This window comes from Cuculus canorus, chromosome 1 (genome assembly GCF_017976375.1).
Source record: "Cuculus canorus isolate bCucCan1 chromosome 1, bCucCan1.pri, whole genome shotgun sequence".
NCBI lineage: Eukaryota > Metazoa > Chordata > Aves > Cuculiformes > Cuculidae > Cuculus > Cuculus canorus.
Window position 1 is genome coordinate 197376458 of NC_071401.1, and position 15134 is coordinate 197391591.

Sequence of the window (15134 nt, forward strand, 5' to 3'; positions counted from 1 at the left end):
TGAGACTATTTTCCTACACAGATATTGGAATACAGAATTGTTGTTTGCTTGGCAACTGTTAGACCTAGCTTTATAATACTCCTCACTGCTGATTATCAGAACCCAAAGATCTCTTGAATACAACCTGATCCACTTGGCAATGATATCAGTAGAAGCTCTGCCAAAAGGAAAAGGAGTGGTTTGTACCATGTGAAAAATATTAGTGCCTGGAAAATATTTTCTAACAGAAATAAGTAAGATCTGCTCATTGTTTACGTATACAAATAGTCAAAGTACAAAACAATGCAAACTAAATCGTGCAGCACTGGATTTAAAGGCTTAAAGGAGGATTAAGTTACAGTCGAGGACCTTTTCTGCCAAGGAAGAGATTTTGTTATCACATTTGGTCTAGCTTTCATATGTAGTGATTGTAAAAAGATTTTTGTTTCAAGGTCAGGGTCACAGTTAGCCCAGTACTCACCAGTACAGAAGCCTTCCATTCTCTCCAAGATTCTCCTGCATTCATGTCCTTTCATTTATTGCTAACGGTCTAGACTAAGAGAGGCCAGGGGGATAATTTTAAATCTAATACAATAAAATAGTAGTGATTTGTTCCAAAAAACAGTAGAGCATATGTACAAGGCAGACAGGCAATCAGCTACATGATGTGTTTCTAAGAGACAGCAGATGCTGAAGAATAGTTATGGTGTACTTGTAATGACTGTGCAGCCCAGAAGGTTTGATTTCATTGTATCAGATTTGTAGTACTTGCCAGTGAACTTCAGCAGTGCATGTATCTGTTCTCCATGTGTGTGGTTCCCACTGGTGGGAGTGGGAGTAATGTGTAAAGAATGAAGAGAGAATACGGCCTGAAGTGGTGCTGAAATACTGCAGCTGTGATGTGTGACAATAACCACTTTATAAGAGACATAAAAATCTCAGAAATGTTCACCGAACACTACAGTGCAGCACAAGTCATCCACATCATAACATAAGTACATTTTTTCAGCTATGTTATGGAAAAGATTACAGACTGGACAAGCTAAAAGGACAGCACAATTCAGAAAAAGCTTCAAAGGAGACTGACACTCACTGGACAGGTAGAATAAGATCGTGGGAATGAAAAAGCACAATTTTTAGCATTGTCAGTAAAAGCTACCACTAATGACAATTATAGAGATACTTTTTGGTCACTTGGTGTTATATAGGTTCCATTAGCAAAACCTCACAATAAAAAAATAGAGATACACAACTTACTTGCAAGTGAATGAAAGACCTTTGTTCCTACTGCACCTCTTGGCACATTGCTCAGTGGTATTTAACAGCTTGGTTTTTACTTCCAGTGTTTTGTTTACTTTAATGAGCATCAACTCTCCTGTTTTTTTGAAATCATGAAGAGGATTTCTCCTTTTTCCTTTACCCTCTAGGAAAGAAGCAAAGAAGAAGAAGAACAAAGAACACTTTAAATAAGAGCTCTGAGTTTAAAGTTGGTATTAGATATAAATAACATGTAACAGAAATTATAGAAACACTGGTACCTAATGCATAGAAACATTTGCAAAAATGCAGGGCAAGCAGATACTTGAAAATAATTTATTATTTTAGATTGTGATCTACATTCTTAGAAACAGAAATGGCAGGAATTACAGCAAAATAAATTAAAAATAAAGAGTTGTATATTGCTAGAAAGGTTAAGAGGAATTTTTTTCAGAATCGCCAAAATATTCCTGATAATTATAATCTGTGATCTTATATATATTTCCATTGAAAACTGAAGTGAAAAGATAAACAAAAGTCTGTTTGGATTGACAACATGTAATTACCATTAGAAGAAAAAGGATATAAATATTATAGAAAAGCACAATCTGAATATGATAAACTGTTCTTTGAACAGTAAACTATTTTCATGAATTGTGAAAAGCAGTGGAGACTGAAAATGACATGAAATAATAAACTGTCCTCCCTCTACTCCAATGAAGACTCAGTGTAAGTGTTGTGTCCAGTTTAGTTGTAACTGAATTACAACTGTGTTGTTCTACAGAAAAGACAAGGGGAGGCAGAGGCCATAGTACAGAAATAGTCTGCACTGTAGCAAACATTTCTGCAAAAAGGAACGCACTCATATGCTTTCCTTGTCTCTGTTGAAAGGCCCAGAGGAAGGTGTATAAAATGGAACAGGGAAGGTTGGCTAAAGATGTTTGGCTAAAGTGGAAGAGGAAAAGGCTTTCTCTTTTCAATGAAAAACCCACAATTTTTACAGTATGCATGGGGTTTGGTTAGTTTTTCAGTTTGATTTTGGGTTTTTTTCCCATAGAAACCAGTCTGCCAGTATAGGCTTTTTCATAGTCAGTGAAGGCAGATGAGTACCTCTGGAGAGTGATTCTCCCTGTTCTGACAGATGAGTAAGATAGGACAACTTGCCTTTGGATCTATGTCTCCTATTTCACTCAATGATTCTAGATGATCTTTTGGGATTAGATGGCTGACCAGGTAAAGTTAGGTGAATGAATCCCTACTTCATTTACAAAATAGATAAGTGTTTTTCTTAACTTCTTTCTGTATAACTGTTTTCACAGCTGTTTTTCAGTTTTACTCTACAGAATCTGAAACAATGATAGAACATGAATGTTCAGCATCGATTTATTAAATTTTGCCAGCCTTTCAAATATATGGAAACTCAGCCAAGTACTGAGTTATCTTGAAGAGATAATTTCTCATGCAAGTGCAGAGTGCACTTAGGTCAGTAAAATTTTGCTTGGCGCACTCTGTGCAGAAGCTCAGTATAACTCTGTATATTGGAATAGTTAAGGCTCTGAAGGAGTATATTGTCAACTCCGCATTTTCTAAAGTCAAAGTGGGCTTAAGGATGTTCCTTTTGCAGAACTGATCATTAAGTGAGTTCACATTTTCACTAGGTTCAGCTAAATCACACCTTTCAGTGGTGGGTTATCCCTAAGACATCTAAATATACACTAAAGACATTTTAATTAGAATTCTTCAAGCTTCAGCCTTTTAAAAAAAGAAAATCGAATAAGTAGATTATCTCTGCCACAATGTCTCTATAAAATAGTCTTTACCCTATCCTACTCTCCTTCTTTTTGAACTGCTGAAGGTGAACTGTGCTATTCACCTGTACCTAATAGCTCACGATTTTAATTCCAATTACAAACATTTTGAGAAAAAAAGAATTTATTTACCTTCAAATCCATGTTAGTTCTCTATGAAGAAGCTTTTGATGAAAGATCAAATGTTAATAGCTTTGGTGCTGTGTTAGGGACTCATATCAGCCCTCTTAAGCCTTTTCAGATCTTGTGCAGTGCAGATGCACCCAAAATGAATCATTGTGTTTAGGGAAAATGCTGTGAGGACACTCTTGCCCTAAGTATCAGCACCCAGTTCCTGAAAACTATTGTGTCTACACTGAAGATGCTTTATTTTTTCTGTACCTGTGACAGAGTCAAAGTGCTGCAAAAAAATATTGCATTCGCTCTTTCAGAAAACCACAGAAACACAAGCCTTCTATAAATATTTTGTGGTAAATTTCTCAATCCAATATCTTAAAACACATATTTGTTAGTTCTATGTTATCTCAGGCAAGACTTTTATGACAAATGGAGGTAAGAATCTGTACATAAATATCAAATTATTTTCTTTTAATTCCTGATGTTTACATTTCCCATCTACTGATAAGTGTCATTATCTTAACTCCTGATGATAAAAGCTTCTTAAACTCACCAGCTAGCATGCAAGAATATGATTTAAAAAAGGAAGAAATTCCGTTCTCCCTGAAAAACACGGTTCACAGTTCTGCTTTTTTTTTTTTTAATTCTTTTCCTAGCAGTTGTCCAAAGAGGATTATGGGTTTGATCTTCCATTTAGCAATTCATGGCAGCCTGATTTACTTTAGCTTTCAAACAACATTCTGTGACTTGCCTATAATCCAGAAGGCAAAGGGCCAAATACATCTGTGGTGTGACTGTTAGAAGCATCAGAATAATGCAAAGCATTACTTTTATAACTCTAACAGCAAAATAAATAGAAATAATTGACCCTTTTTACCTCAAATTAGGTGCTTTTATTATTAAAATCTTCAATGAAATAGTGCCCTAGAAATATTCTACATTAAAGGCTATCATGCAATATGAAGTTAACTAATGTTCCAAATTTGCGATTGTCATTCATTTCAGTTTCCTAGTCTTTGATTAATCAGGACTTTTAGTTATTTTGTGGGCTGTGTCCTCCAATGTTTCTTCTAGTTGAATGTCATATTGCTAAGGAAGTCTGACATTCCACTTAAATCTGAAAATAATAGCAGCTGATTCAAACACAAAAGAATCCAGTCAAATATGAATCAACATTTTTTCCTTCAACAGAAACAACCACTAACTAAAAACATTTCTTTGGTCAAGTTAAAAAAATTCTTCAAAAAGGTGAAAGTGGTGCCTCTTTCTGTTTCTTAACATGACAGCAGCCTTGGTTGAACAGAAAAAAAGAAGAGCTCAAGCCACGCCCAAGGGACAAGGAGCTACCACGTTTGCTCTCGTAGGATGCAGCACTGGACAAGTAAGTACTCCATACTCTCAGTTATAATTTCTACAGTCACCCTGCTGGAGAACTTCTATTTTCAAAAAACACTTTAAATATTTACTGAAGAAATAGGGTTCCTCACAGTGAAAGACATTTACCTGTGAGCTACTAGAACCCACTTTTGGGTTCTTGTATGACCTTTTTCATATAAGGTTTTTTTACAATCTTCTCAGAGGTGAAGCACTAACAGAATGCTCAAACTACAGAGCATTTGGGAGAAAAGGTTTCCAACAAAACCTTGTCTTGGAGCAGTTACAGTCAATGCCAAATCAATAATCAGAGATAATTATCATTCTGCAGCATTTTGGTGACAAAACTCACCAGGAGGTTGCAGTACCAGTATTCTAGAAGCCACTTAAATGCAATTTTATTTACATTTATATAATAAAACAGCAAGTACTGGGAATAATAGACACTAAAATATGCTGTATCATAGAAATTAAGACTCCTTGATTAACAAGAGACATACGTTTGAATCAGCAAAGGTCTTTCACTTTGATGTCTTGCACTCTCCAGATATGTTCTAACCATTGGGCTTATGGGAAAATGGCAGAAAAGTAACTTCCTTTTTCTATTTTGGCCCTGAAAACGGCTTTGGGCTCCCATAGCAGCACATCATTCAGTCCTGAAACTACCCAATTATCTTCTATATCTCAATTGAAAAATCACGTCATGCAGAAAATAATGTTTGCTACTGTTCCATATGGGAGTCAAATTCAATATAGATCTGGTTTTGCACCATTTAGCCTTACATACCTAAGCAAGTAACGTTTCGGACACTAAAGTCTTACTCTGACCATAAAAAGGTTTCGTATTAGCTGTTTAGTAGTAAAAAACTAATACAGCCAATATTATACCATTGTTGCAACAAAAATAACATACAGGACATCAACAAGTCTAAAGATTATGTCTGGTCATTATACGAGATCAAAACACTACTTGTACTGCCTACAGCAAAATATTACAATGAAATCATCTGTCTTTGTCTGCCTTATCAGTAATCCCCTTCTCCTTCTTTGCCAGTCCAGCTTTTCCCAATACAGATGTACATTTAGGCTTAGGCATTACAGCCTTACAGAGTACAACTGGAGCATACTGGCTGTGTCCCCTAGAAAAATATCCACTTTTATGGACTTGCCATAGACTCTACAAAGCTTTTATTAAACAATTGAGTTATGATGCATTAGGCATGTCAGCTTACAGGGTTTCCAAGTTCTACTGCAGTTTATGCAATAAGTAGTGCTTTCTTAAAGAAATGTATCATATAGTCTTGTGATAATACCTGAGAGCTCATTCCTTCCATTTCTTTCTAATTTTGCAGCGCACTCTATTATACAGAGCCACACCAAAACTTATCTCCAAATCATCCAAATGAGAAGAGAAATATATTTAAATTAAAGGTTTATATTTTGATCAAGATTTGTAGTGAAAACTTTATGGTTTTGTATGGAGTTTTATTTCCTCAATCGATTTGTTTACAGTTGCAGAAGTTGAGCAATTTATTAAGTAGCTTTTTGTTTTATTGTGTTAAACTTTCAACTGTCTGGAGTAATGACTTTTTATTATTATTATTATAGTTACTAATGTATGTAAGCTGGATAGAGGTCTTCATGCCATGGGTGGAAGAAAATCCTTCTATAATATTCAGTTTTGAAAAAAACATGGGCAGTCACATAACAGCACAGCTGTTCATTGTGCTTGTTAGATGTCAAGAGAGAAACTACATCTCTCAAAGAAAGTCAGGAAAAGGAAGATACCTAAATTCCTCAGGCTGGAAGATACTGTCAGAGGACTGCAGGAATCAAGTGCTGTCCTTCCAAATAGTGCAATAGAATGCAAAATAAGATGGCACTGGGGAGAAAAACTGAAAGAGAATCCGCCCACACACTGTGCAGGAAGCTCAGAAGCTGAAGATCCAAAATACAATTCAGTAAAGAAAAATGGTCGCATAAAATGGTACATTTATTTCAGAAATATAGAAGAAACGGAGCCCTTTTCTTTAGTATCAAGTGGAATTTTAGATCTCTTTTTAATGTTTTTAAAGAAATGAAGTCACTTGACCATAAGCAGGTAACAGATGGCTTAATTAGAGAACGAATTATTTCTGTTATAACTGATAACCAGGTCAGAATGTCAAAACCAGGTTAGTTATTAACTTAATTTTGCAAACAATCATCACTGCAAGACAAAGAAAATTAGATTCTCCCAATGAGCTAGAAAAAAAACCTATCTGATAGCTGAATTTCATGTGGCTTGAAACTTAGGGAAAATGCAGGGAAACACAGTTCAATACAATAAATCTAGCAAACATTTTATCAGTGAACAGCATACTCAACAAAAATTGCATGGTAACACCCAAGCAAAGATATTCATAAGCATGTATCTGAATGGAGAAAAAAGAAACAAGCAAATGTTAGATCTCAATAAAATGTACAAAGCAAGAATCTGCAAGACTATGGATTACCACAGTGTGACAGAACATTTTTCATAAGAGATATCAAAGCTAACTTCTTATCTCAGTGACAATTTAATATGAAAATAAAAAATTCTGATTCATTATTTGCATAAAATTGCATTGGATAGAGCTAGTTTGAGAAGAAAAATCAAGGAGTAGAATCTGAAATAAAACAATTCTCAGCATACTGGGACTGAAGAACAGTATGTAAACATAGTGATCTGTTTAACTTGCCTATAGAGCATTGTACAAGGGATATTTTTACTTAAATTCAATAATGTATTTCCAAAACAATGCTTTCCAAAGGATGTTAAAAATCAAGGGTAAAGTGCAAACTGGTGCAGGCCCCAGTATGACAGCATAAATATACTGGCTTCATTAAGAAAAAAAAAAACAACAAAACACCTCACAAACTTGACCAGATGGTGAAAGTAGATGTAGATGTTACTAAACGATTTCAGAAAACACATGCTTAAGTTAAGAGTATGGTCACAAGAATAAAAGAAAAGAAGTTAAAGGTGAATGTTGATACTAAAATCGTTAACAGAGTCATCAAAGTATTGTTTTTTATGAGAATAGTTAGTAAGCACTTTTTAAACAACATTCAAAGCAGTTTCCTCTGGCAAAGCAAGTCCTAACAGAGTCACTTTGGTAAAAAGGATTATCACTCATTACTTTTAACTTACTTTTAACTTACTTTCATTTACTTTGACTTCTCCTTATGCCTGTTTCAGTATCAGAAATGTCCAGATTCCTGGTTAGAATGCAAAAAAGTGAACACCTTTTCCAAATGACTTCTCATTTGGAAAAAAAGTAAAAAAAAAAAAAAAAAAGAGAAAGAAAGACCAACATAATGAGAAACTGAAACAATTCAGAAATGTGCCAAAGAAAAGAACTTTGTAGATTGAATAGGCTTAGATGCCAGGTTATGTTTAATGTGGTTGTTTATGTAAGACAATAATTCGGAGTGAAAGAAGTTTACCAACCATACCCATAAAAACCGCAGTTAGCTGTATAGACAGAAAGTCACCAAAATAAAACTAGATGTCCAAGGACGCATCTCTAGCTTGTTACAATTCAACAGTGTCCCAGAAAGGTATCTGGAGGTTGATGTGATTATTTTAACTTTTTATTTTCTTGGCAAAAGAGCTGTCATGGAAAAAAATCCACAGTTTTTAGAAAGTAGTTGAACTATGGATGTATAACATAGAGATATTTTCTTCCTTCTTTTTACACGGGCTTTCTGTCTAGTTGTCTAGAAGATTCAGGAAATGTAAAAGGATATGTCCTTCTGGCTTTACATTGCATATTACGAGTCACTCTCGCCACCCCTGACAGACATACTCCTTATGAGCAGCCGCAAAGTTTGCCTTGTTACTTGGGACCCACCTTCATGTTTATGCTGAGTCCTGACTTTTTAACTCTCTCCTATAGTTGGCATGAAAGCTCAAGATGCTAAGGATAATGCTAACAACTGATAGTATAGGCTAAAATTGGATGGTAGACACAAAAGGACAGCTCTTTTTCTTTCAAGAAAAGATTATCTGCTCAGCAGGATGCCAGAACCCATTGGCAGAAACAAATGTTCTGCAGTTTGTACTCAGACTTGTTGTATCTAACCTCTGGCTAAATTACTGAGAGGATTTTCCCTTGTAAGATTTGTCTTCTTATGTATTTTGCACAAGAATTAAATCCCCACCATTACACATTGCATTCCACAATCTTTACAAGTGTTTGGTGTCTCCTCCAAGGCTCCCAGCATGTTGTGCACTTCTTTTGTGATGAGGTCTCAGCTGCCACTGAGGATGTCCAGGCATGGAGTGTGGGGTACAGAGAAAAGCACAAGCAGGCAGGGCAGGGATTTGGGCAAAATAAATAGTGATGGACTGCTGAGGGCAGCAAAACAGCCCCTGTGAAGAGTGATGAAGGCATTGCTGCGTGCTGTATACATAAAAATAGTGCTGTGGCCAGGGCCGAGAGTTGAATGAAATGCAGGAGGTAAGGGGAGATGGAAGGAGCAGCCAGTCCCCAGCTGGGCCAGCAGCATTGAGGATGGCCATGGCTCATCAGACAGAACATGGGTGGAGGCCCACAAGCAGTTGAAAACTCTTGCAGCTAGACTTTGCCAACACATCTGACTAATCAGGAACATGTTCCCAGCTCTGCTCTGCCGCAGAGCTGCTTTACATCTAGGTTCTACAGCCTTCTAAGAGCACTGGCAAAAAAAAAAAATAAAAAAAAATAAACCTATAGAAACAAGATGGGATAACTTTATGGATGTCTTCACCCTTCCCCAATTCTTTGTAGTTGCCATATTTCCCTACTGCAAGGTACAAACACTGCTCACATACTGCCAGTTCTGCTACTATTTATGCTTCCCAAACAAGCACAGAGATCAATTCTTTCTCTTTTTTTGATCAACCCTTTCTCCTCTCCCTGCCTTGTAGCCTCTGCCTTTCAACCTCTCCACCTCAAAACAGATGGGGACAAAGTAAAATTCCAACACGCATCTGGTACAAGTGTTCAGGGCAATGCTCTCCATATAAAGCTTTTACCCATTAAGAGGCCCAGTTATCCTGCTTTCAAATCTCCTTGGAGAAGTTTGAAATGCTTAAGTGGCAAACTAATTTTCAGCATAAAGATCCAAAGAGGAGATACTATGTTCTCGAAGGGAGAATGCACACTTCCCTTCCAGCCCTGGCCTCAGTTGAAATATTACAATAATGACAGATGAGCTCCTCCAATAAGAGACTTTCCTTTCCTTGACTTCAGTACACAATTTTCCAGAGTTTTACGCAACATTTTAATCTCACGTCTTTCAACTCTATATTCTCCTGCTATGTCGCTTATGAAAATGGCATTAATAGAAACAGAAAATCTGTTAAGAAGGGTAAGTGCTGTATTATGTCTGAGAGCAAAACAAGCAGCCCCTGGCACTGAGCGCCAAAAGGATTCCATTAAACAGAAGGAATACAGTCTTCCAACTGGCAGAATACCATTTTGCTTTGTTGACAGTATATAGTATAATGATTATCTACAGCTGGGACGGGGAAGTATAAATCACATTAAATTTTTAAAATATACTTAGCTATGCGGACCATGGAAATACAGAATATTCATATATCGATTATGGCCATAGGATTTTATATTCTTTTATTCTAAGCAATAGGTATTTATAGGAACTAAGTTTAACTCCCACATCTTCATTAGCAACTGCTTCAGATCATCCAAATTACAGAAAGTGCTGAGAAATTTGAATAAACACACTTTTCTGACCATCTTTTCACAGAATAATGTATCTTCAATTTAAATAAATTCTTAATATTCACATTTTTGCCATATGAGTCTACTTTTTGCTTTGATTAAAAAGTGATTTTTAATTTCATTAGATTAACATTATTAAGCAGATACATTTAAAGGAGAAAAAACACTCATGATTAGCTACATTTAAAAACATCTTTGACAAAACTGTAGTAGAAAAATGTATGAACATGCATTAGTGAAAGATGTATTTTTTCCAGTTTTTATATTGTTTTCATCACATAGCTTGTTTTTCTTTTATAAAAATAAGAAATATGTAGGCAAACACTAACCTTTCTTAGAACCATCTCAGTGAAAAGAATTCAACATCCTGTACAGTTATCATGTGAGTTTAGAAAGTGGTCAACATAGTTTCAGAAAGGAATGGCAAAACTTGTAAAAATCCATACACTACTGTTGAAGAACATATATTTTTAAAAAGCAAGGTAAGCACAATGGCATTGTGTTGTAAGAGTCCTCTTTCTTGCCCATAAGGTGAACAATAGATTTGATTAATATTAGGGCTGGTGGGGGAGGAAAGTTGAGAAAGGGAGTACTGCCAAGAAACTGTCACTATGCAAGTTGGCCAGAAAACAAGTTCTATTCTGAAAAATTCTGAAGTTTTCAAAGTCTAATTTTCCTACACATGAAGATGAACCATTCATTCCTAAACTGGAGAACCCATTGACTAAAGCATGATCCTGATTGTCAACTTACTGATACTAGCAGTACTGTGGCTGTCTCTCAGCTTCTCCTGTTGGTGTGTCAGATAGATCTTGGACAACTACAGACCATCACTAAAAGCCTACAGTCAGAGATAGCTAGGACTTTAACTCGAGAAAAGCATCCTGAATGTCGAGCGAGTAACCATGGAATAGCTTCTTAGGAACTTGACTATAGACCAGTATCTGCATCTTTGGCCAGTGGAATAAGTCTGGGGGAGGAAGGGTATGTTTATTTGGCTTTATTTTCAAACTAGCTCATCATTTGTTGACTTTCTGTCACAGGTGAGGGTTTCTCAACAGTAGATACCACAAGCCATTGTGGATGTGTCCTGCTGCAAATTTCTCTCATTTGATTTGCGGGAACCAAGCCAAAGTAAGATTCTAGTTGAAAGAAATTATTTTTGTGAAAACTTTTGATAGGTCAGCATTTTCTGGTAAAAAAAAGTATTTCCTCAGAAAATTCCTTGCCAGCTCCAGTCATCACTTTTCAGAGAGATCACATGTCCATCAAATGGAAATTACAATGTACATAGAAAAGGGGTTCAGAAAAGTGTAGTAACATAATGCTCATATTTCTGTGTCACTTATCATGAATCCCCACGAAAACAAAAACATCACTGAGCAGACTGAGCACAGAAGCTCTGTTGAGATGTTCAGCATCCTACAGAACCACACTTACTGTAGAGGAAAAATGACAGATTTTACTGCATGTGATGATGCTAGTTTGGTTTTGACTCTCCAGTCACAAAATATACCACTTTTAAATTCTATTTCAAAATATTTATTTTTTTTTACCTAGAAAATGTAGTTATGTCTTGGAAGCCATCAACATCACTTGCCATACGCGTCGGCTGATGTCCTCAGACCTTGCCCTAGGACCCAGTGGCTGCGTGCTCCTGCCCTCGCTCTGCCTCATCCTGGCAGATCCTTTCCCTGAATTGTGGCTGTCTTTTGTCTCTCTCTGTGCAAAGGTCTGACCCTAACAATGTTGGCGGAAGGAAGGAAAGGTTTGCAGCAACCTTTGCAAACTTTTTTTCCTTAAGCGTATCCCCAGAGGGCCAATAGAAAACACAGAGTTAGCTCTTCAGACACCCGGTCCAAGGGGGACACTTCAGGAAAGAAATTCAGCTAAAGAGCTTCTAGTACTTGATTACTTATTGTTTGTTCTTTCCTCCTCCCGGGATTTCACCGGGAACATCTAATGAAATTACAAGTATTTTGGTCTGGAAATAACATGCTCATACTGCTGAACTTCTGTCAACTTCTGTTATTTCACGTTTATTCTACCACTTGGAAATTAAGGACACATGTTTCCTTATGACGGGATAACGGCTGGGAGCACCTGCGGGCACTGATGAGGTTTCCACCTCCAGCTCTCGGTGTCCCCGAGTCTCCCCGTCCTGAGGGAGCCCCCAGTGGCCCTTCTCCCGGGGGAGGAGGCGATGGGAACCAGCGATCTCCCCGCAAACCATCGAAATGCGCAAAGCGCTGCCCACCAGCATCCTGCCCGGCTTTATCCCACCGCTCCGCAGCCTCGTGGACGGCTCGGAGGGTACCAGCGCATCTCAACCCCTGCCCGGGGAGGGCTCGGTGGGTACCAGCGCATCTCAACCCCTGCCCGGGGAGGGCTCGGTGGGTACCAGCGCATCCCAACCCCTGCCCGGGGAGGGCTCGGTGGGTACCAGCGCATCCCAACCCCTGCCCGGGGAGGGCTCGGTGGGTACCAGCGCATCCCAGCCTCTGCCCGGAGGGGGCTCGGTGGGTACCAGCGCATCCCAACCCCTGCCCGGGGAGGGCTCGGTGGGTACCAGCGCATCCCAACCCCTGCCCGGGGAGGGCTCGGTGGGTACCAGCGCATCCCAACCCCTACCCGGCTTTATCCCGCTCCGCAGCCTCGGGGAAGGCTCGGTGGGTACCAGCGCATCCCAGCCCCCGCCCGGCTGCGGGACAAGCCCTGCCGAGCAGGTAAAAGCCGCCGAGTGCTGGAAGCCTTCCTGCCCGCCCCACCTGTGTGTGTGTTTAGGGAGGGGTACGCCCGGTGCCACCGCCCCGAGCGCTGAGGGAGAGAGGGAAAATGATGCAGCCGTGAGATGGAGGAAGGGTCGCTAGAGAAGTGATAGAAAAAACTAACCTGCCACAGGGATGGTGATAGGAAGCAGCAGCAGCTGATGGAGCAGCAAGGCTGGCAGGAGTTGGGTGGCCCGCATGGTGTTGATGTTCTCCTCCCCCGGCGGCTGTCGGGGAGGAGAAGAGGAGAAGGGCTCCTCGGAAGGACCCTGTGCACGGCCGGTCACTAGAGGAGGCAGAGTGAGCAGAGCTGGTTTTTATTGCGATGATCTAAGTTTGTTGTGTGATTAACTGGAAAGATCTGAGTCCCAACTCCCTCTTACGGTAAGAAACTGTTTAACAACATCCCCTCTCTGCCTCCTCTCCTCCTCCCCTCCCCAGCAGCTGCCTCCCCTCCGCCCCGCCGCCAGCCCAGGGAGAGGGCTCCCACTGCCTCATCCCTCCCTCCATCCCTCCCCTCGCCTCGCTCCATCCCTCAGGAGCTCAGGAGGAGCAGCAGGGCTGGCCGAGCCTCCCGGCTCTAACCCCAGGGCTGGAGTCTGCTGCTGCACAGTCCCAGGAACCTGCCCCAAATACCCTTTCCCCTCTCACCTGCAGCTTGAACATTCCTGCAGACATTTCATGGAATCATAAAATAGTTTGGTTTGGAAGGACCTTAAAGATCACCTACTTCCCTTCACAATGCCCCACTTTATCCACCTGCCCCTCAGCCCCATCCCCACACCTGCCCCTCATCCACAGCCCTTTCATCAGGATGCCCCTACCCCATGCCCAGTGATAAGTAAAGCCAGTTTCCCAGTAGAGAAACAACTTTTCTCCAACTTGCCTGTGTCTGCCCCTGGACACCAGCCTGGCCTTTCCATCACCCTCTTTGGCCATCTGACAAATGCCACTTCCCCAAAACTGTGGAAACTCTGGTGAATCTAAAGGTCAAGTATCAGCTAGCTGGCATCGCTCCGTGGAGACAAGCCTCCCTCCAAAGTGAAGTTTGGCTGTCCTTCCGTCACAAGCAAAGTGGTTGTAATTCTTCTATTGCACTTCATTTTAACCTCCTGGAAGCAAAGACGTTGGTTTTTGTTTAAAGTCATGAGTCCGGCCTTCGTGACATGTGAGTGTTGAAAAATAAACACTTTCTAAAAAGTTCTCCCGTAATTTAAACTGTTCCTTTCTCCCATGCACCCACCTACCATCTACAGCTGGAGTGTGTGAGAACACAGAAAGCTTTTTCCCTCCATTTTCCACAGATAAAACAGAGACCTGCATGTGGCCTCGTGTTGTGGGAGTCAGAAAACAGGTCTCCTCCAGCCCAAACTCCTTTGCCCAGACTTACCGCTGTCCATGATGCTGATAAACACCTTTGAGCAAAACAGTTTTTTCTCAAAAATGCATTGCTTTCCAAGCCATTCCTAACTTTTACTCATTTTTTCCAATATTTCCAAAACATAGTTGTTTGGTTTTTTTTTTCTTTTCACTCAATTTATGCCCAGTTATAAAACAAAACACTTCCATTTGGACATCACTGCCTTGGTAAATGACAGAAAAGGGACAGAAAGGAGCTGAGAGAGAGTCTGTGAAGAAAATATTTTGAACATTTGGCTTTACGGGAAAAACACATTTATGTGAGAAAAAAGGAATACTTCCTGAAATCTGCAAGATGAAAATTATTTCTAGGGCTGTTTTTTCTTGCTGTTCTTGTTTTCCTCCTCCTGTAAAAGTTGATTTACAGGAGTTCCTTAAAGATGCACAACCTGAGAACAGAGAAAATGTATTCCAAAGGCCATTGACCTTGTGCAAAATCCTTGTCCACTGCAACAGATAGAACATGGTTATCTCAGTTTCTGTTTTCTGTTTTTCTCCTTGTGCTTAAAGACAGACATAAATATAAACAATAAGCAACAGAAATAATCCTAGCACCATGCTGAGCCCAAAATAGCCACATTCTGTTAACCAGATATATTTGACTTGTTGTCTATGCATGTGATGAGTGACCTTTTTTGTATAATGCACAAAATCATGTGTCG

General features: G+C 39.5%; 1 protein-coding gene across 6 annotated transcripts in view; it reads right to left on the reverse strand.

The window, feature by feature from the left end:
• HGF (hepatocyte growth factor) overlaps window positions 1-13415 on the reverse strand; it is a 57192-nt gene extending 43777 nt beyond the window's left edge. For 2 of the 6 annotated variants that reach the window (XM_054056150.1, XM_009568579.2), the window contains exons 1-2: window positions 13178-13414; window positions 1237-1402 (exon numbers count right to left, since the gene is read on the reverse strand). In XM_054056150.1, the coding sequence (XP_053912125.1) occupies window positions 1237-1402; window positions 13178-13253 (242 nt within the window). In that variant the 5' untranslated portion in view covers window positions 13254-13414. Of the gene's footprint in view, window positions 1-1236; window positions 1403-7718; window positions 7816-13177 lie in introns of all 6 variants that reach the window. The other 4 variants (XM_054056151.1, XM_054056155.1, XM_054056152.1 and 1 more) reach the window with 3 other exon arrangements.
• Window positions 13416-15134: the final 1719 nt, after the last annotated feature.